The following is a 21646-nucleotide window of genomic DNA, read 5'->3' on the forward strand; positions in this document are numbered from 1 at the left end:
TTCAGTTTCCCTTTAGGGGCACCATAGATGTAGGACATTTTGGGGAAACAAGTTGTGTTACTGCAATCAGATTTTACATAGTTATTTTATTGGCTGTATTTAATAATATATACAGTATAATCATTTGGTATTCATGTGTATAATCTGTCCCTCAATAAATAAGACAACACATTTTTTTGAGTTTGTGAAGCCTGGAAGTGAGATTTACCTCACTTCCTGATAAGCTGGTTCTTATGTCAGTCACTCTGCACACCACTCATCAACTAAACCTTCTCTCTAAAGTAAACCAATAGCTAAATTAATCAACTTTTTTCTCTCTTTTCCTTTTCTTTTAAGTCAATCACAATCATATTTTTGGTTCTAAATTAATTTATCCTCCTACAATCCAGAATTTTTGCCACCCCTCCTCTATCCCGTCCTCCACCTGGAATGATACTTTCTCATGTACTGGACCTCAACCACCATCCAGACAGTGGATGGGCAAACCTTCATACTCGTAGGCCTCAAAGGGTTCTAAAATTTGACAGAGGGGTCGGACCAGGAGTAGATCTGTGGCGGGCTTTGGTAATTCACCTTGTAAATGAAATACATAACACAGGATCTTGACAAAAGTATGCCTCAATCTTGATTGAAAATTACTTTAAACAGAACGTTTTTGAGTTTTTATTTCAAAACTGTGTTTTTTGTTCTCATTTAGAGCCCCTTTCCCCAATGGGTTGATGTCCCTCTGGGAACATCTCAAACTTAGAGAAACGCTACGTTAATGTGGTGTTGGAATAATTGGAAAAATGAGTGTCCGACTTGGAAATCACGCATGAATATTGAAAAAACAACAAATCTTGAATGTAGAATAACTTGAACAAAGGTCAATGTATTTGTAGTGTGCCATCTGTGGGGAGACACCTGAACTACAAGGATAATAATTAATAAGGGTAATAAAAATGATTTATTCCAGTTTGGCAGGCCAGATTAAATTGTTTGTCCACCCCGATCTAGACTCTTGGGTTCGTTCATCTATGGTCCGGGCTTATTCCACCTGCATATACAGGACGTCATCGGCCCAGAGCCTAACCGCCCAAGACTATAGTCTTCATGCATGTTTTATATCAAGAATAAATCTTTCTTTCTTTGCATTCCTAAAATGCCTCCTATTTTGAAATATAAATCTAAGAAGCTCACTTACTCTTTTCGTTAGCTGGGTGTCCATCATGAAATTGTGGACATGCTTTTCAGCTTTGGTTAGTTCTAATTTCTTCGCCACAACAGCCACCACCAAGGCAGTGCAGCCAGCACCCTAACAACACAAAAACACACGGCAGATGACTTCTTTCTTCGTCCTTGTCTTCTTAGAGCAGCCCTCCATGATGCGCACTCACCATAATGCCAGTCAGGAGACAGACTCCTTTTCCACAGTATGTGTGTGGGACCATATCCCCATATCCAATGGTTAGAAACGTGATTGAGATCAACCACATGGCTCCAAGAAAATTGCTGGTTATATCTTGGTTGTCATGGTACCTGTAATAAATAATAATTGTAACAAATGGACAGCTTTTCATTTCTTTCTTTTTTCACCCAGTATAGTACATAGCATTACGTGTCTAGGTGTAAATTCCTCTATCTGATGCTCAAACAGGAAGTGGGCTAACGCTGTCTATTTTTATGCCTTATCTATGTTTCATGTTGTGCAGCGCGGCATAATGTGAGAAACTAATCCAGGCACCTCTCACAAGCTCTCACTGTCCATGCAGCGATGATCCACAGCGAGATGGTGAAAACCAGCAGCACAGTGCCAGGACAAATGGTCATGAGGGTCTTCATCACAAAGCGTGTGTTAAAGTTGATCTTGTTGAGGGCACCAATGCTACGAGACGAGGCATCGGTGAAGAGCTTGCTGTGCAGCAGCATCACTCTAGCAATGAGGTACAGCCGCAGGAACATGGGAATGGAAAGAATGATGTCCACGTCTGCATCTGTTCTGGACGGGACGTAGGAGTAGGCCAAACGGGCCGTCCAGGTGAAGGTGTAGTTCCCTGGGATGGGGTGTATGGCGCAGACCAGGATCTCCAGACAGATGAAGAAGATCCGTTCGTACGTCATGGCTATCCTCCAATCATCAGCTGCATTGTCCACCATGAAGAGCTGCAATAAAGTGACACAGTGAGGGTTATGAAAGGCTAAAGAAGCAATCGAATTTTGTTTGACTTGGCAAAAATTGGTAAAATGTTTCACATCTGTAGTTTAGTTGACAAAACCATCTGAAAACATCAAGCTTTTTCAACAGCAGTTCATTCAGGGGGCAGTATGGCTTAAAAAAGTATTAACCACAACAAGAAAAAAAAGGTGTAAACAAGAAATCCTGTTAGTCCTCTGAGTAACATATTTTAATAAGCACATTCATCTCCTCACTGCACCACCTTTAACCACAAGGCATTCCCATCCTTTGTGTGATTCACGCTTTTTTATGCTGTGGGGGCTTTACTTTTTTCTCTTTCTTTTTTTACTCCTTTAATACACATAATTTAAATGTAGTGAGCTGGAAAATGGCCCACTTGTAAGCCAAAAAAACAAAAAAAAAATCATGTTTTTAGGCAGAAGACAGCTTGCCTGTTTGTCCAGATGAGCTGTCACAGTTGCCAAAAACAGCAAACTAGCTGTTTTGGACCAAGCAGCTCATTGTGAAAAAAAACTTTGTGTCATATAAGCTGGAGATGTGTTCTCAAAACAACATATAGAAAAAAATGAAAATACAACCTTGACACATGGATGATTTTTAAGACTAGAAAGATGAAAGAACTTTTCTTTGATTTTCTAAAACCAGATTCAACAATATGCTGACCTACTTTACATGCTTTCATTTCTTTTTGGCCAACAACGTTCACATTTTTTGTTGCTATTCTGTACAGATATATAGGATAATGACTTGTGTCTCAGGATTCTTCACTTTTAGTTTTTTAAGTTTCAGAAAGTTTTGCCAGTTCTCAAAAGTGGTGAGAAAACAGACAATTCTGTACTCCAGTGTTAAGTTTTTATTTATTTAGTTTTTGTTTTGTTGGTAATATAATTTATTCTTTTTTTATGAATAACACTGAAAAAAAACTAAGAGATTTAAGTTGAAGAGAATTTGAGAAAACCTGTCACCTCTGCAGTAGCACAAGTTTGCCATCGCCTGGCCTCTCCGACCTGGCCACATCTCAGGGGAGGCGAGCGCTAATGGATTTCATCAGCTCTCATCACCCCTTCCCTCCCTGTCCTGTGTCATCCACACAAGCTGCCTCACATGGTCACCTCTGCAGTTGCCGCAGATTCTCCTGCTCTTCATCACTCCCTTTATCTTCATCTGAAATATTCCCAGCGAGTGGTATTCACTCTGAAACCACGACAGAGCCAATCAGCTCCATCACATCCTCCTCCTCCTCGTGATCCCTGACTTACCCTGATGGCAGAAGACAGAGTGTCTCCATCTCTTTTGGAGGTTTGTTTTTGCTGGTTTTGGTTGCAGATTAAATGCTATCGAGCCATATTAACTTCCTCTCCCTCTGACACACTGCTCTGATATTCCTCCACCGCCGCTCCCGCTCCATCCACTTAATCACGTCAAGGTCCTCTGCCTGCGCAAGCCGTCACGAGTGGCAGTAGATATTTCACAAAATGCTGGTGTCAGCAAATAGGGGCGAGATTTCCTGGCGGCTGTTTTTACCACAAGAGCACACAGCTTTCGAAAGTGCAGGAAAAAGAGGGGCTGCACCATCAAATTTGATTGTAAACCTTCTTAATGTGCTTTGTAATAAATTATGGGATGCTTGGTGGCTTCTCTGGCTTTGAAAGGAAAATATGTATCAACACAGCAATGGCTTTTGGCTCAAAATAACAGGGAGTAAAACCCTGCTTTGATCAAAATGTACAAGTTTGTAGATTAATCTTTAGATTTATTGTAAAATCAGAAAAAAAGAAGACTTTTTAAAGCTACAGCTAAAATGATAGATTTTAATGTGAGTTTTAATATGCGGAGAAAAGGATTTGTAAGAATTTTATAACACGATTTAATCTGCATAAAATATATGTTTTAAAAAATAAATATTATTATTCCTTTTAACTATATTATAACAGACCTGTTGGAAGTGCAGAAACATAATTTATGACAAAAGGTTTCCTTCACACAGATCTATACAAAATCTTTTTCATATTTTAGTAATTATTTCAGAACAAAAAGCAATTTTCTGATATTGCAGCTAATCTTTTAATTGTTTACATATCATAATTAAAATCACAGACTAACAGAATGAGAGTACACAATGTCTGCATTAAATGGAACCACCTCTCGTGCATCTCTCCCCTGCAAACAGTTCATCACAGGAATTTTCAATCTACAAATAGATTTTCAGACTAAAAACATAACAATAGTAATAAATCCATCATAATGCTGTTTTTGTTAATGATTCTTGATGCAATTTAAAGTTCAGAAAATGGAGAAACAACAAAACTGAGAGATACAATAGCAAAAAAAAATCGTAAATGAGTGAAAGAGTTAACATAACAGGCTTCCTCTTCATTTTAGTTATTTTTTTTACATAAATATAAATTTTATGGGATTACGTATTTGTACAGTATTTATTACAATATTTCAGTATACATATTTATAGTTTTTTCCATTTGTGTTTTAAAGGTTTGCATGTTTTTTTTAAGTTTGGACAATTAAAACACACATTTTAGGAAAATGTTTGATGACCTACTTCAATAAAAGACGGGTTTTTAAACATATTCTTTGGACATTTTTCTGATGTTGGAGGACATAAATATATGAAAAAAATTAAAATAGCATTTCGATATATTTATTTATGCAAATCATTGTGAATCAGGAGTGAACAAAAAATATACCACTTTAATCAGAGTGTATTTGTGATGTAGAAAATAGAATTCACAGGTCACAAGGTCCCTGCTTCACCCATTTAGATGCATCCACTTGTGGACAAATAGATCCATGTACGTTTTTTTTTCCTCATCCAAACTGGAATCTGGCTCAAAACTGTACGACTGGATAACTCCAATTTTGTTCGCCTTTTTGCTGCTACAGTTATGTTAGGTTGGGGTGTGGGGGTGTGAATCAGAGGGAGAGTGTGCAAAAAGATAGCTCAGTTTTTGGTGATGGGAAATGGGAGGTGGAATTGCCCCATGCCAACAGAGCAACTCAGAAGCAAATTTCTGATGAACTACTGCAGTTCTGCAGAAACTATGTCCTAGAAAACAACAGATTTTTTGATATTGGATAAAAAGACATAGTCATAATTTAAAAGACTGCTTGAAACAATTTTAAAAATAGATCCAAAGATGATTGGAGTGGGTCATTAATCATTTGTTTTCTTCTAAAACTGTGGAAATGCACACGGTATCTCAAATGTGTCCCTGACCTCACCCTTTGGACAAATGCTTTACCCTTTGACAGATGTGTCACACCGGTCAAACTCCCTCCTGCCACTATTCCTGCAGTAGGTCATACCTAGCAGGTGCTGGACACTTGAGGCCAGATGCGAGAACCCGCTCGAGGCTTACCCTACTGCTTCAAGTGATGGAGAGCTTTAGGGTTGTAGGTTTTAACTTTGATCTTACCACAATTTTAAACTTTTGATGTTGAACAGAAGATTGCAGAGCATGCACACTGGAAGGGAACAGATTAAAGCTGTGATTCTTTAGTGTTTGTATAAAAAGCATGGACAAATGTAGAGCCTGACTATTCACTACTTTGAACATTCAAAAAATAGGCTTTTTTCTCAGTTATAAAAGAACTTGAGGATAACAGCGCATAAAAAAAATATGATCAAAGTTAAAAAAAATCACCAACACACAATTTTCCAGCAACCCTCTATTTGCAATTCCTCATTATAGAAGTAAAGAGCTGTCCCATTCCAGAGAGTCTGGTGGGATCTGTGACCCAGATTGTAAATTTAACTCGCTCGTAAAATAGAATGACTGAAATAGTCATTTCTCACATCAAAAAAATAAAAAAAACTCTTGTTCGCTGTGTTCAGCTCAAGGACAAAGATGCCGAAAAATCAATAATGAAGTGCAACGCTGTCTCTCACAGATGTGCATGAATGCTCCGTGTACCACAGTTTGACAGCTTCAAAGTCCCTCAGAAACGGCAGCTTTTCAACCTTTTCACATTAACACACAGGCTTCACTGATGCTGCACGCTCAGCGCAGCCTCTGAGCCAATTACATGGTAAAAAGCCTCTGTGCCAGAAATAAAAATTTGTCTCCAAGCCGCTCATCACAAACAAAACACCGCAACACTAACACATCCTCAGACAAATGTAGCATCTTTGACATTGAAATAAAAGCCACAATCAGACATTTCCCCCCCAAACACAGAAAACTATTAAACTTTCAGGCACAGTTGTTCATATCCAGCGGGTGACACTGAACTCCTGTAACAAACTGACATGTGTCAGAGAAGTGTGTAACTCTAACCACAGCTTGCCCTGTCTGGCTTTCCAAGTGAGTGTAATTTAGACATGGAAACACAAGCTGTGACTTCATTTGACACCTGTTTCCCAATGTTAAGCATCTGAGTGCATCTAAATTATTGTTTGCACACAGCACAAGAGAGTTTTATTTTACATTTCACACAACAAACCAGTCATGTCAGCGGCAGTTAAAAAATTTGTTCCCTCAAAACAATGTAATTAAACATTTAAAGGAGGGCTGCATAACAAAAGTCTGCTTAGGGAGTAAAAGCAATTACGTTAATGGATGACCTGAAACACAATACTAAAGGGCCCTTTTACCTCAGAGAAGGAGGTATTCCTTGCAAGCCCAAGAACCAGCAGATATGACAAATCCACTTCCGTGGGTTGAAGCTATTAAATCTCTCATGCAATATATTATTTTAGGGGAATTTGAATTAGTTTTAATACTCAACACAAATCATAACGACTGAAAAAGACTTAAAACCTTTAAAAAAATATTCAAAACCAATTAATGGAAGTTCAAAGATGTTAAGTTGTCTTGAACAAGCTAAAAATACTGTTTTAATGAAAGCGTAAATACATTGTTTAAATGATTTGATGCATTTTTGCATGTGAAAAACATAAATCCTTAAGAAGATTACATTCTATTATAAATTAAAAGAAAAAAATGTATGAAAAATTACTAAAATGTTTTCAAATTATTGAAAGATTATTACTTGTAAGGGCTAAAAGTCACTAAACTGCACAGAATTAAATGTGGTGCTATCACAGTGTGAAGGTGGCTGACAGATGCTGTGAATTACAGGCTCTTGGTGTCACCCTCCCGTGTTAACACTGCAGTCGAAGTACGAGACATATTATCACTCCTCCCTGTAATATTTCTTCCCTTCTTTCATCAAATGAACTTCTTAAAGTTCCACTCCAATCATCTTTTAATCCATTTAAAAATCTTTCTCTGTTTTTTTTTTTTTGTTATGATTATGGAGTTTTTAGGCAAAATCAAAGGTCATAGTTTCTGCAGAGCGGCAGGAGAACATTAGAAATTTGCCTCAGAGTTGTGGGCGGGACCAGTGGCACAGAATAATCCTGCTTCCCATCATCCCTTTGTTTGAACTCCATCCTGCTACTTCACGGCCTCTGTTAAAGAAGTGTACACACTTTTATATTGTTCTAGCTGCTGATTAAAAGTGTGATTTAACTTTGTTTGACCTTTATGATGAATTTAAAGAAGTTATCCTTTGTATGCGTTTGTAGGTTCTAGTTCTATGTCACACCTACAAGCTATTTGCAACTGTATTTTTTTGTTTGCTCCAGTTGAGAGAAGGGTGTACCTGCAGGCCCGGAGACCCAACAGCGTTTTCAGGACCGCATTCTCAGGACCGCATTCTCAGGACCGCATTCTCAGGACCGCATTCTCAGGACCCAGGTTTTTTTAACACAGCGCCCCCTACTGGTTGGAGTTTGTTTTGTTACTTTCTGAAGACTTTACGAGGCACATTGCACACGTGAGTAGTAAGAGTAAAAACATTGAAGCGCTGTTACAACATAAGCAACTAGGTAATGTATCAGATAAATCTTAAAATATAAAAACTAAACCAATAATTATCAGTTTTTTGCAGAAACATAAACATTGATGTCTATATGAAGCTTAGCTTAGCTTTTATCTTAATTAATGTTGTTTGTGTAAATCTAAATTAATGATGGTGTATTAGCAATACATCTTGCAGAATTTTACAGCTTGCACAATTTTTGCATCTTTTCATCTTTTTTTATTTGTTATAACTTTTTTTTGTTTAATTCATTAACATTGCCTCATTTAAACCCAAACATGTTGTGCATGTATGACAAAACAGAGGAAAACAAAATGTTTACTGAGCAAAGCCACATATGAATTGATATATATTTTACTATTTTGCAGTGTAATATACAAACTTGATTCATTGCTATTGTCCAAAAATATCACTTATTATATTAAGTATTTATGCTGTATTGTGCAGAAGTAAATTACTTTTATACTGTAGCTCTACAATTGTAAATTTGACTGTTCTATCTTTATTTCCAGAAGGATACAACGATTCAAAAGAGGAAATCTTTAGATGAAAGTGGATTGAATGCTGCAGCAATGACTACTGCCCATTTTGTTCTACAAAGTATTTCTAACCAACAAGTTTATTAAAGGTTTAAAGGTTCAAATTCATTATCCAAGACTTAAAAAAAAATAAAAGGTCAAATTTTACAAAACATTACTAAGAGGAAAATATTTATTTTAGTAAAGTAGAGGAATTTGACAGGAAGATTGGTATAAAATTGAAAAAAAGAGATACTCTCCAACTAGAACGTATTTTTTCCAACCTTGTAATGTTTAATTTAAAAAATGTTTTTGAATTATTAACAGCTGCAATTTATTGTACAGAAAACAGGTTTTAGGAAGTTACAAGTATTGCCCCTTTTTTAGTTTAATGTAATGCATCATGAATGTACATTATTCTGTTTAATGCAACTCGGAATAAAAGTTATTTTACAACCTCAGAAGATACTGTTTGATATCCGTTTTGGGTTTGGTTTTTATTTGATTTTCTGGCATGTTTTAATGTTTGTATATTTTATTTTATTATGAAATACATGTGTTTCTAATGGAGAATGTGTTAAATTTGTGCTACAGAATAAGAAAAATTGTAAAGACAAATTTATATGAACCCTTTAAGCGCCAAAGTAGAAATTCTGCACAGTAATTCCAGGCTCTCTGTCTTCAGATCCCAATATTCTCAACTTCTGACAAGTTTCAGGAGCTTAGAAAACACCAGAATCAACTCTCTATCAGTAGTTAGATAAAAGTAAGAAAAACATTGGAAATATTCAGTCATAATCAAAGATAAGGGTGACCGAAACATACCCAATTCTCACCATTAGTAACATTTATTTTAAAAAAAACGATAAACAGCACCCAGCAGCAAGGAGGCGCTGTCTCAAAAAACAAGTCCTGAAATCGTCCTGAGAACGTTGTTAGTCCTCCAGCCAGTAGGGGCGCTGTGTTAAAAAAGCCTGGGTCCTGAGAATGCGGTCCTGACAATGCGGTCCTGTGAGCGTTGTTGGATCTCCGGCTCTGCTGGTTTATACTACTGGATTCAACATAATTTGAATAAAAAACAATATTCAGATATGCAATTTTAAGCTTAAATTTCTTTATATGTGTCCTCCATTATGAGAAAAATGCCACAAAAACATATTAAAAACACAGAAAAACCAAGTTTCATTGGAATAGGTCTTCAAAGAAACATTACATCTGCAGCTTTGCAAAGCTGCAAACGTGCGTAATCAACATGGTGAGATAAATGACATTTTTTCTAATATGAACATTTTGTTTTATAAGCCAGGATTCTTTTAAAGGCTTTTTAGAAACACATCCTTAACTTTGAGTCAACCTTTTTTTTTTAGTGGAGTTGTTCCTCAGACATCCTGATGAAATTAGTATTTCTATCATGTCTTATAGGATTATCCCAAAGCAAACATTGTGGTATCCAGACAAAGTAAATAGATATTTGATCTCATACTGTTGGACATGTTGTGCTATGTGTCTTGCTATTCTTTTGATAATTGTATAATCTTATCAATGCTGTTTAAGATTAAAATTGGTTCACTTATGACAGAAAATCTACTATGACAACATACTGTCTCATAACAGATAATATCATAATACAATAACTGGTTTGAACTTAGAAACACCACATTCTCACTTTGTATCCGTTACAAAAACAACTTTTTTCATCCCACGTATTTTTGCATGGACTTAATATTGAAAATATAAGGCTGCGTATTTGTAATACTTAATGTACACCATCTTGTTTGGCCCGGTTGCATGCCAGACCTCCACCAAGATATGCATGCTGTCCATCTCTGCTTTATTGACTTGCAAAGCATCTTCTGAATTCTCAAGTTTAGTATTTAGCTGTTGCCCCCAGGGGGTTTTTAGCAGCCTGTGAACGGAACAGATCTACTTTAGAAGTGCAGCCGCTCGATATGTTTCCATGTGCTGTTTAGTCAAGCCGTACCTGCAGCTCGATGGGACTGTTTTATTGGACAGCTGTCCTTGTCCTGGTTTACAAACACAGGGGGGAATCAATTTATTGAGTGAAGAATTCTGACTCTGCAGTCACAGAAGGTGATATGCATTCCTCCAAGCAACCATTGAGGTTTTTCTCTTAGATGTATGGTCTGTGAAAACGATTTACATAAACAATACTTTTGGATTTTGTAGTCATCGCTAGCATTCTCTGCTACTTCTGCACCCCGTTTGGGAGCAATGGAGCATGTGAGAGTTTGAATCCAGCCTGATAATTACATGCAGGGTTCATTTGGTCACAAGAAAGAGCATTTAGCTCAGTTTCATCACATCCGGCATGGAGCTGAAGTCTTGATTTACCGCGGCTAACGGAATAAAACATGTTTTAGTGAAGTCACATACACTCTGTGACTGTGGTAGAGAACTTTCAGCCATTGACATAAATAAAACATTAGTTTTCGTGACTTCTTCATCAGATATTCATGACCTACGAAACTAAACACAGCTACTTATTGTGTTTATGCTTAGTTCTGTTGTGAGGCTGAATGTCTTAACACAGACTGACTCACTTTTGGAAACAGATTGATGGAAGTTTAATATTTTTTTTTGTAAAGATCATTTAGAAATAGAAATTTGGTACTTTGGTACAAGTATTTTACTCTACATGCACATGTATATAAATACACAGAAACATGTGTTGGGAAATCTAATGAAGTTAGATTTCTTGCACTGTCTGTTTGTAAAAACGGACAGACAATTTATTTTCAATGGACATAAAACATTTTTACGGAGGGACAACATTTTTGCAACAAACTTAACATATAATTCTGGCTATGGTACTTACTTAGTGGGTTGTACTTCTGCTTTTTGTAAATATTAGCTTGTTTGAACATCTCTTCATGGCTTTTTTGCAACAAAATAAAAAATGTTTATCAAAAATTTTCCATTTAAGGTGATTCTAAACTATTAGAATCCTGGATTAAATGGAGCATTGTGAAATAGCAACATACAACATAAATAGTTTAATGCATTGAAATTCAAATCAATCTGGCCAGAGGGCTGTCAAACTCCAGGCTTCAAGGCCGGCCTCCTGCTGGCATTCCAGAAATCCTGTCTCATCTGCTGCTGATTGATTACCTGGATCAGGTGTGTTTGGCCAATAAGGAACTTCAATGGCAGGTTGGTTTGAAACGTGTAGGACACTGGCCCTCGAGGTCTGGATTCTGACAACCCTGAATATATGACCAAATGTGAATGCAATAAAAATAGACTCTTAAGCTGGTTTCTACTGATTGGTCTGGTACGGTTCGCTATTTTAAGAGTTTCCATTGTTAAATGCACCCGCTAAACAGTTCTGTTTAATGAGTGTTCCTCTTGAAGGCCCTCATCCATTGTAGGTCCATAGAAAAATAGAACTTAACGGTTGGGGCATAGCCGCTATTTTCCATTCACGCCGATATTCTTCTTAGCCATCCAAAATCTTCTTTCAGAAAACGTAAAATTCCTGCTATAAATGAGGTTCAAAAGTGAAACAAGAAAAAGACGAGCTGCTGGATGACCTCCATTGTGCTTTTCCAGTCGTTGTACCGTACTACTCCTTGCCGGCAAGTGAATGTGGCTACAGAGAAAAAATATGGGACCTGGAAATTAATAGCTACAGGCCCGTTCCAGAGCCTGGCCTCCCTGCCTCTGCTCTGACTCCTAGCTTGTTTTCTTCCAGTCTAATCACTCAGAGTGCACGCTTCTCCTCTAATCAATGCAAACGTTTATTCATGTCATGTTGACTGTCAGTCAAGCTGAACATGTCCTATAAGCTTATTATTCCTTCATGTACACAAAGTGCGCACTTTCCGAGGAGCTCGCCAGCAACGCCAGCTGGGTTAGTTACTGGTTTTGGTACTCTTAATATAACTAATGGAGTGCAACTCAATATTTAATCTGTGTAATGTGGAGATGGGAACATATATCTTGTCACCGAGAATGAAATCACTCAATCTAATTAGTGAATTAGGTTAGGAGGCTTAGTCCAATTAGACATTAATGCAATGCTTTATTTATGATATCAAAGTGAGCCACTAAGAGGCCACTTCATGGACTCAATCTGAGGCGGCTGCAGATTTAGTTTGCTTTTGTTTCTGGGATTAACGCTCAAATTAGCATATGCGATTGGTTCCAGCCTGGTTAAAAATATCTGCTTGCTCTGGCTGAGTCCCACATACATCATCTAAAATGGTTTGTTTAAAGTCACGTGCAGAGAATCTTCTAGTAAATGCCATCAATAAGTAATCCTTGGTGTTCTTGCCTGTTTGGGAACCTGGATATCTCGGACTGTTTGTCCAGTGAAAACTCCGGGAGAACCATCGGCGGTGGTTATCCGACTCCTGTCTGGAGTCTCAGATAGAGGGCAGATTTCACTTTGAGAAACCCGGGGTGTCTCCTGCAGCCGTACCATATCTGTGACACCAACACCGCACTCGTGCCACAAAGTTCAGCAATCCCAGGGTTCACTGGAACAAGTTTGCTTGTACTGTTGTGTGTTCCTTTTTTTCGCATGAGATGTAAAATGTCACATTGTACAACTGTAAAATGTCAACACTAAATAAGTCAAAGGCAAGACATTTTTGAAAGCTAGTTTAAAAAAAAGTCAGCAAAACTGTCGGTACTGGTCCTTAACACGAATGCCAAACAGGCAAGAATCAGTGATTTGAGAGGAAAGGAAAACTAAAATGTCACTTTGTGTTTCCTCTAAAAAGGAGTGGATGTGTCAGCTGTCCACAGCTTCAACGGCCTCAGCTTTAAGTTCATATCTTGATGGGGAGATGACAGATCAAACAAGCTTGACTACTTCATTTTATCGTCTGCTTGCAATCTGCAACACATTTTCACTTCACAAGTCAGAAAATTGTTGCAGAAAATAATAAAAGTCTATGCATTTAACATCTCTAAGGACCACTAATTCAATGCACAAATTTCTATTCCACAGTGAAAGCAAAACTCCTCAACTTTCATCCTGCCTGACCTTCTCTTTTAAGTTTTGTTTTTCTGTTATGCAAAAAACTTTGTGGTAAAACTCCGGCAAAAAATCAGCGCCTGTGATATTTATGGAGTTCGACAAGGAAATCAGTTTCAAGGGGGCTGGAAATTGCGGAGAAACATTTCATCATCCTGACTCATCATCTGACAGCATCTGCGAGTACACATGGATGTGCATGCATAATCTATTTTCCCGCAGGAGTGGGGGAAAAAGTGCACTTTAGAAACAGCAGTCCATTTTGCAGCACTGCAAACACCTTTGGCTTTTAGACAAACTGAACAGAAATGATGCAGGAGGGGATTTAAAAAATGCAGTGCCATGTTAAATGGGAAAGTGTTGGAGTTTCTAAAATGTGTTGAAGCTTCTGTTGTAAATTTATAATACTTTGTTGAAATATGAATTTACATGCACCTTTATGTATCACTGTTTATAACGTTTGAACATTTTCTTTGAATTGCCCTCATAATTTATACCTCTGTTTTTGATGCGGAATTCTTTATTTTTAAGTACGTTTAAATATGTTTTTAACATGTTCAGAGCACTAATCAAATTAAATATAACAATGATTCTATGAAATTTGCAATTTTGTCTAAAACAATGTACACTCTGTCAGTTGTGGGGATTTATGTACTTCAAAAACATTATTTTAAAAAAAGACATTCAATCCTCTTAAACTGTTATTAAGTTTAGGCACAGGTTTGAAACAATACAATATATTATACAACTATTTATTGTTTGAGATTGTGTGTTTGAGTCCATAATCAGGTCAAAATCAAGGGTTGACATTGAAGGGTAACCAAACCCTAAATCCACTTTTCTTTGGCTGTTGACCTCTATAACTGGGGCGTTAAAAGTGCTGTCTGTTGGTCATCGCCAATTTTTTGACAAATTATACAAACTTGTTTAATTTTTTGAAAATATAGTCAAAAACCGCCTGTGTGCTGCCCCCTACAGGTTGAAACGCGGCACTACATTTGAATTTTGTGATTGGTCAAACCATTTAAATCGCACATCATTTAAGAAGTCCCAAGTCATGATTTGCTTCTCCAGTAATGATAACAGTCCTGTTCTCCAGCCCCACCCCTCTGACTGGATTTTCAAATTTCGGCTGTGGGTGGAGTCAGCCTCCAACTTCCCTGTTTGGTTACCCTTTAAGTCCCACTCTGAACACCTTTTGATCTTTTGAAAAAACGTTTTCAATGGTATTTTAATGATTATACTATTTTAAGGTTAAAAATAATAATAATAATAATAAAAACCTTTGAAGCTTTCTTGGACATAGTTTCTGCAATCGAAAATATTCCTCCAAGTTGTGTTCAGGGCCATTGGAGTGGACTAAGCCCGCCCTTACTTCCCATCATCTACGTAACAAATGCACTCTGTTTCATTTTTCGACTGCTCCTGATTCACAGAAATTCGAATAAAGAAACATTTAAAAAATGAAATTTTAACTTCTATTTTCTTTATATATGTCCTCCATCATCAGAAAGATGCCACAAGAACATGCTAAAAACAATAAAAATACAATTTTGATCAGAGTGGGTCTGTAAGGCTCGAATTGTGAGTTGAAAAGTTTCAGAGTGCGGCAGTGACTTCTATTTCATAAAGCAGAACAGCCTGAAATGAACTCTACATGACTCCTGTAAATATGAGAATCTGATGCTTATTCTACCTTACAACAAGTTAAAAAACACTGGCGTGTTTCAAGCACCAATGTATCAAAAGCTCTGCTATATGTGTGCCTCAGTGGTGGGCCGTCAGGGCCTGCAAGGCCTTCTCTGCTGGCCTAAAAATATCTGAATCACAGACTGATATTAATTATTATTTATTTCCGTGAATACGTATTCTATAATTCCAAATGCTCTGTCTTCGTCCTTTCATTGCTGTCTCCCTGGTTGCGCTGCTTCCAGACGTGTATTTTCCTATTTAAGCATTAACCAATCACATTGCAGCACCATTTGTTGCTAGGGTCAAAGAAATCTGCCCGGAGGCCTTCACAATCAGTTCTGCGGGCCCTGTAGCATAAAATAATTGTCGACCAAACTGTTGCTTCAACCAATCAGATTTGGAGTAGGCGACACCAAGGCCAGCTAGCAGGCGCACGGAAACGTCATCATTTTCACGAGCTTTGATTGGATAGCTCGCAGCTCGCTCTGGTTCTGCGTTATGTGACGGACACAGGTGCCGAGGAGCGGCGTGTCAGGTTTGAAGATGTTACCAGTGGAAAGCGTCTCATCGTCTGATTTTTGGTGGAAAATGAATGTCTGGGTAAAGTTGTGGCACAGTTTTGTCTGGCACGGGTAAAGGAGTTCCGTGACTCCGTTGAGCGGGAGTGAAGCTGATACGAGGAAATCTACGAGGCCCCTGAACGCACCGCGGGCGCGTGCAGCGCAAAATCCTCGCGCGCACTACCGACAATATTATTTTCCAGACACAGACCAGATTTCAAGATCACAAAAACTGATGTTTGTCTCCCTCCTGGACCACAAGAGGCTTCAGGAATACCAGAACATTTTCCAGCTTATCACAGCCACGGAACACTTTCCATCTGCGAAACGCACGGATTCTGCACGACAGAGTGATTGAAATCTTCTTGAGGATAGAAAGGATGGATTTTGTGTTTAAATAATCTGGATTTTTGGTGAGTAAAATTTTGCTATCTCCCTACATAATATTGAAATTTTATCAGGTTATTGTTGATGCTTTTGGTGTGTGTGTGGCAGCTGTACCTGCACTAGAAGTTTTATTGCCATAAAATAGTTATTGAGGGTTAGATTGATTCAGATGGAGCACTGCTGAAGGCCTAGGTGTGAAATGCACGGCCCGCCACTGGTGTGCCTGCTTCTAATGTGATCGCCACCTCTCGGCTTTCACTAACTTCCTCTGTTCCTGTGGGGGAAATGCTCCTAAATTTGCATTAATCTGTGATTTGTCATTTGCTGGTGATAAAATTGCAGGATGACATTTGTATTGTAGAGTGAGATCTGTGAAGTGATAGTTGATCGACTGAAGCATGGGATTCAAAATGAAGGGTTTGAAATCATTAGATCTGAGATGTAAATGTCACCAAAGTTTTTTTCTCTTTCTGATAATTCCAACATTTCCACTGTGATAGATATATATATGAAGAAGAAAAAAACATTTTTTTCCACCAAAAAGCTGACTTCAAATCATTCTGAGAAGTTTTTTTCTTATGTTAATAATATTTTGAAGTTTGAAATTACATTTTTTGATCAATACGATTCATTGACTATTTTGATAAATCTGCAACATTTAAATAGGTTCGTTTTAACTTTTACAACTTAAATTTTTTATCTTAATTTTTTACATTTATGACCGTCTTTTTGTGCACTCAAGCAACTTTTTAAAATGTTTACGTATTTGTTAATTTCACACAAGTACATTTAAAGATGCATTTCTCAAAGCATTTAAGACCCCAACTTGCAACCAAAATTTACTCTAATGTCAAAAATTAAATAGCAATAAAGTCATTATCTGCTTAACCCTTAGTACCCTGAGCTCACTGTTGCGTTTTCCAATCGAATAGGCTGTTTAAAGTGTTTTTAAAATAACACAGATCCCCCCATTAGTATAAACGTTTCATTCAAAATTTAAAGTTAAAGGTTTTAACAAGTTTTTAAATTGGAAATTTTTGGCTTAAAACAAGATTTGTGTCACATAATTGTAATTCCACTTGGAAAAAATCCTTTGAACATTGTAAACCGATTAGTGAGAGCTTTTTAGACATTTTTACATTTTTTTTTTTGTTAATTTGTGCAATATTATTTTTTCTCTACACTTTTGACCTTTGTTATAAAGCATAAACAAATTGTTTGATTTACATGTTTGATTTCTAATATAAAAATTGACAAAAGTTACTCCTCAGAATTGAAATTTTTGGACATTTTATGGTTTATTGTGGAATTATTGTGAAATATTATGAAAAGTTTCAATGAAAAACAGGTGGAGTTGCACTAAAAAAGCACATCAAACATTGTCTGGAAAAAATCTTTTTAAAGATAAATTATTGGAGCAAAATTGTAAGTAGTTAAAAAAAATTAATGTAATGCAAAGATTTAAGTTTTTTACATTTTTCATAAATTTGCTTCCTGGCGAATTAGCTTCCTAACTTTTCTTCCAAAAAATAATAAGGGAAGAAAAAATGATTTTTTTTCTTAAAAAATGCTATTGAGCCAAACGGTTTATTACAGTTGTTGCTCCCAAGAAAGAGAAGCTGAGAAAACGTGAAAAAACCCCAGACATCAGCTTTATGCCTGCATGTGTGTCATCAGCATGACAGATTTTATATTAATTCATCCACGCCTGAATGTGTATGTACCAGCACACATGTCAGTTTGCAGGAACTGAATAATGGCGGACCAGCAACAATATGCATAAAAAGCCCTGAGGCGAGGAAGGAAATGAGCAGCTGGTGTGGTGGAAGTTGCGGTGTAAACATGGAGAGTTGGATTTAATAAGGGCGACAGTGGAGAAGTTGTTGATAGGTGTTCCCAAAAAAGGACCTGATAAATTGGGAGCAGAGTTTACAGTCATCGTGTACATTTGAAAGAAATGGAGCCCAGCAGTAGCAAAAGGATTGTAATCCAGTTATGATTAATTTAGTCTTTCAGTCATTGTTTATGTGTGGCGAGGAAAAATGCAGCACAGTAATCAAGTCTGACAGAGCCAGATGATTGCCTCAATAAAGTTTTCTAGGTCATCTTATGAAGAAGTTCATTTGTAAGGAGAAACATGCTCAGGATGGCGGCGTGATTGTCAGAGATGCATGGATCAAAGAGGTTTGAACAGCCTTTCTGTGGGGTAAAGACGCAGAAGCAGACTATAAACACTGAGAGAGGAGCCTTTTTGCTTGACTTTGATGGTGGAAACAATCTGGCGTTAAAGCTGTTTATAAAATCTACTTGAATCCATCTTTTAAGTCCAGTGTATAACCTTGGAAAATTGGATTTGCAAGCCATGTATCCATCTTCCAAGCCCTCATCATTCCCTTAAGGGATGCTGGAGCCTACCCAGTCAGTGAAGGACAAGGATGAATAGTTTGCCAGTCCATCACATGGCAACACAAACAAGCGCACTCTCCTAGAAAGACAATTTTGAGTCTTCAAATAACCTATGAAGCATGTTTTGGGACTTTGGGAAGAAGCCAGAGTTTTTGGAGAAAACCAGGCCTGAGGAGAACATGCAAACTCCACTAAAGCCAGATGTAGGCATGGGCAAAATATTGCCGAAATATCATGGCTGCCCCTCCAAATGTGACACCCCCAACAATCTACGTGGATCCATGTGCAAACGGTTTAATGAGCAAGGGCAAGACATGAACATAGTTCCAGGCAAGGCTCAAAATAGCAAGGCAGGGTGGCAAATAAACAGACAGGAGTTAAAAGACGGAGAACCAGACAAAGAAGGTACGCTCAGACTGTTAGCAAACCAAACAAGACTTCACACTGAGCAGAGGTTGGAGAATGAGATATATATAGGTTGATGAGATGCAGAGAGAAAGCTGAGGAAGGCTTGCACCAGAGAGTGATGGATCATGGGAGATGTAGTCAAGGAAGGGAGCAGGGACCGTCAGTACTCTGGCGAGAGCTCCCTCTGGTGGTTGGAGGTAGAGATGGATGGTTGAACATAAACACTACAATTAACTAAAGATACAAAAATTACAAAAGGAAAACTCCACAAAAAAAGTGCTGGTCCCAAGAACGGTAAAGGCAGAAGGTAGTGTCAGTACGAGTGTTTAACATGAACGTTTAAAAGACCTATCAAATAGAACAAAAGAGAAGATATGCTGTAAAAAGTGAAACACTACTTCTGCAATTATTTACATTTAAAATAATAGATTTATCAAATTACATTTTTAAGTTGCACAAACCATCGACTAAAATTTTTATTTTGATGAAAACGAGTAACTTTAAATGCAACAAATTAGATTTTTTTTTTTTTTTAATTGAACCAATATTTCACTTTTTTCAGTGTAGATATGAACTGATACGATGTAGCATGGTTTTTGAAGCATTTTAGAGCCTTTAAAGCAAGGGTGTCAAACTCAATCGCACAGACGGCCAAAATCCAATACATTAAGTCGCGGGCCGAACGTGACAAACATTTATTGAATACATGAAAAAACGAAACAGTTAAAACTTATAAAACGTAATTTTTTTAACATAATAAAACTTAAAAACTTAAAAACTTAAAAGACTTAAAAAACCAAACTTTAAATATCTGCCAATATTTTGCTCTTTATAAAATCTAAATTCTGTCAAAATTGAGATGTTACAAGATAACATCGAGCCGTTAATAATAATGATAATAATAGAAAATTATCTTGGGGGCCGCATCCGGCCCCGGGGCCTTGACTTTGACACATGTGCTTCAAAGGATGACACCCTAAACTCTGAACCCCCAGATTAGTTGATGGTTACTCGAAAACGTAATTTGATAAAAAATAATATTTTTAAATGTAACAATTAATAGCGCTTTTGTTAATTGATCCAATGTTTCACTTTTTACAGTGTGGAATGTGAACCAGGGTTTCCACTGTGCTAACCACTACATCACCATGCTGCTGTATAAGCATCTTTCTCAATAAATATATATTAACAAAAAAATCCAAAAATGTTATTGTATATCTAGTTAAACTGTAATAAAGTTTAAACATTTGCTGTATAAAAGGCTGGAACCAAAAATATAAAGAGACGTAACATTAAAGTAAAGATTTCATTTTTTGCAAACTGTTTATCTAATACTTTAGAAATGAATGCGGCTTAAATTAAAAGCTCTCGTTGTGCAACTAATTATTGTTAGGGAGTCAACTCATTTTTTTTTTAAAAGAGCGAGATCTAATGAGATGTGAAAGGACTGACACATTCTTTGTAGAAAGCCTCCCCTGAGATTCGCTGCTTCTAAATATAACAGTAAAGCGCATAAAGATAAATCAAATTATGTGGCTTTAGATTTAAAAGAGAGGAGGAAAACCTTTGACATAGTTTTATTATTTTTTGGTTTGCAGGCATTTGTAGAGTGTAGCTGAAAACCATCTGTAGGCTTAATTTAGGTAAATTAATTCAAAAATTGCAACTTTTGTTTATCAAAGATGCACGTGAGTTGAAATTGCATTCTATAAGATTTTGAGACAAACTTTGGAGTCTTAGCTGTGAATCCTTCCTTTGTGGAGTTTGCATGTTCCTCCCACGTATAGATTTCTCATAAATCTCCAAAATGTTCTTCATATGTTAATTGCTGTCGCTAAATTGCATGAAACTGTTGAGGGTGTATACCCCACCATCACTCAACAGTATGGTTGGCTCCAGTCGTCCACTGAAGATTGACTGATAGAAAGTATGTTTATAGGAATTAAAAGTAAAAAAAAAAAAACACTTAAGATATGTAAAGTCTTTTCATCAGGCTGTCTGTAGAAAGGTTATACCATTAGTGTTGTAGCCACTCAATAAAACCTCAAGTGCAGAAAGAGCTTTAAGTAATGAAATAATGTTCCAAGTCAAGGCCAACAAAGTGTTGTGCTGTAAGATCTCAGGAGACACTGATGATTAGTGGGGAAGTGAGCCTTGAGAGGAGTAATTAAGTCATTTATAATGTGGCTTCTGTTGCAGTTGATCCACCATCATTAAACATATTTAGTGCTTCATTATGATTCGACTGATTGATAGCATTGTTGGAAAAATATGTCATTAGGTCTATTGAAAATTTTAAGCTTAAATAAGTCGCTATAAGTTTATAGATTTTGCACTAAACATTAAAGTTTTTAAATATATATACAAGGAAATTGTCTGTTTTTGGCTGAAAATGATCAGTTGTCATCATTTAGGGAGCAGAAAAAAGTGTGCAAAACATTACCTGTATTTCTCTTGCATGGTATATGATGATCAGCCCCAGGAGAATGATTGTAGAAAGGCTTATCAGGCATTTTAGAGCTAATGAATACAGGGATTCCTGCAAAATAGAAAAAAAAATTACATTTATAACTATTGGTTGATTATTTGATCCATAAATGTGCAGGAAGTCCAATAAAGTGTCTTCCAGACTTTTGGGAGAAGTTTTTCAATGTAA

The 21646-nt window shown here is 36.9% G+C and overlaps 1 protein-coding gene across 2 annotated transcripts in view; it reads right to left on the bottom strand.

Moving 5' to 3' along the window:
• Positions 1 to 21646, bottom strand: part of kcnn2 (potassium calcium-activated channel subfamily N member 2) — a 33295-nt gene that overhangs the window by 10279 nt on the left and 1370 nt on the right. For both annotated transcript variants that reach the window (XM_024299794.2, XM_024299795.2), the window contains exons 2-5: positions 21434 to 21529; positions 1724 to 2142; positions 1377 to 1518; positions 1184 to 1294 (exon numbers count right to left, since the gene is read on the bottom strand). In XM_024299794.2, the coding sequence (XP_024155562.1) occupies positions 1184 to 1294; positions 1377 to 1518; positions 1724 to 2142; positions 21434 to 21529 (768 nt within the window). The remainder of the gene's footprint in view (positions 1 to 1183; positions 1295 to 1376; positions 1519 to 1723; positions 2143 to 21433; positions 21530 to 21646) is intronic.

This window comes from Oryzias melastigma, linkage group LG12, assembly GCF_002922805.2.
Source record: "Oryzias melastigma strain HK-1 linkage group LG12, ASM292280v2, whole genome shotgun sequence".
Taxonomy (NCBI): Eukaryota; Metazoa; Chordata; class Actinopteri; order Beloniformes; family Adrianichthyidae; genus Oryzias; species Oryzias melastigma.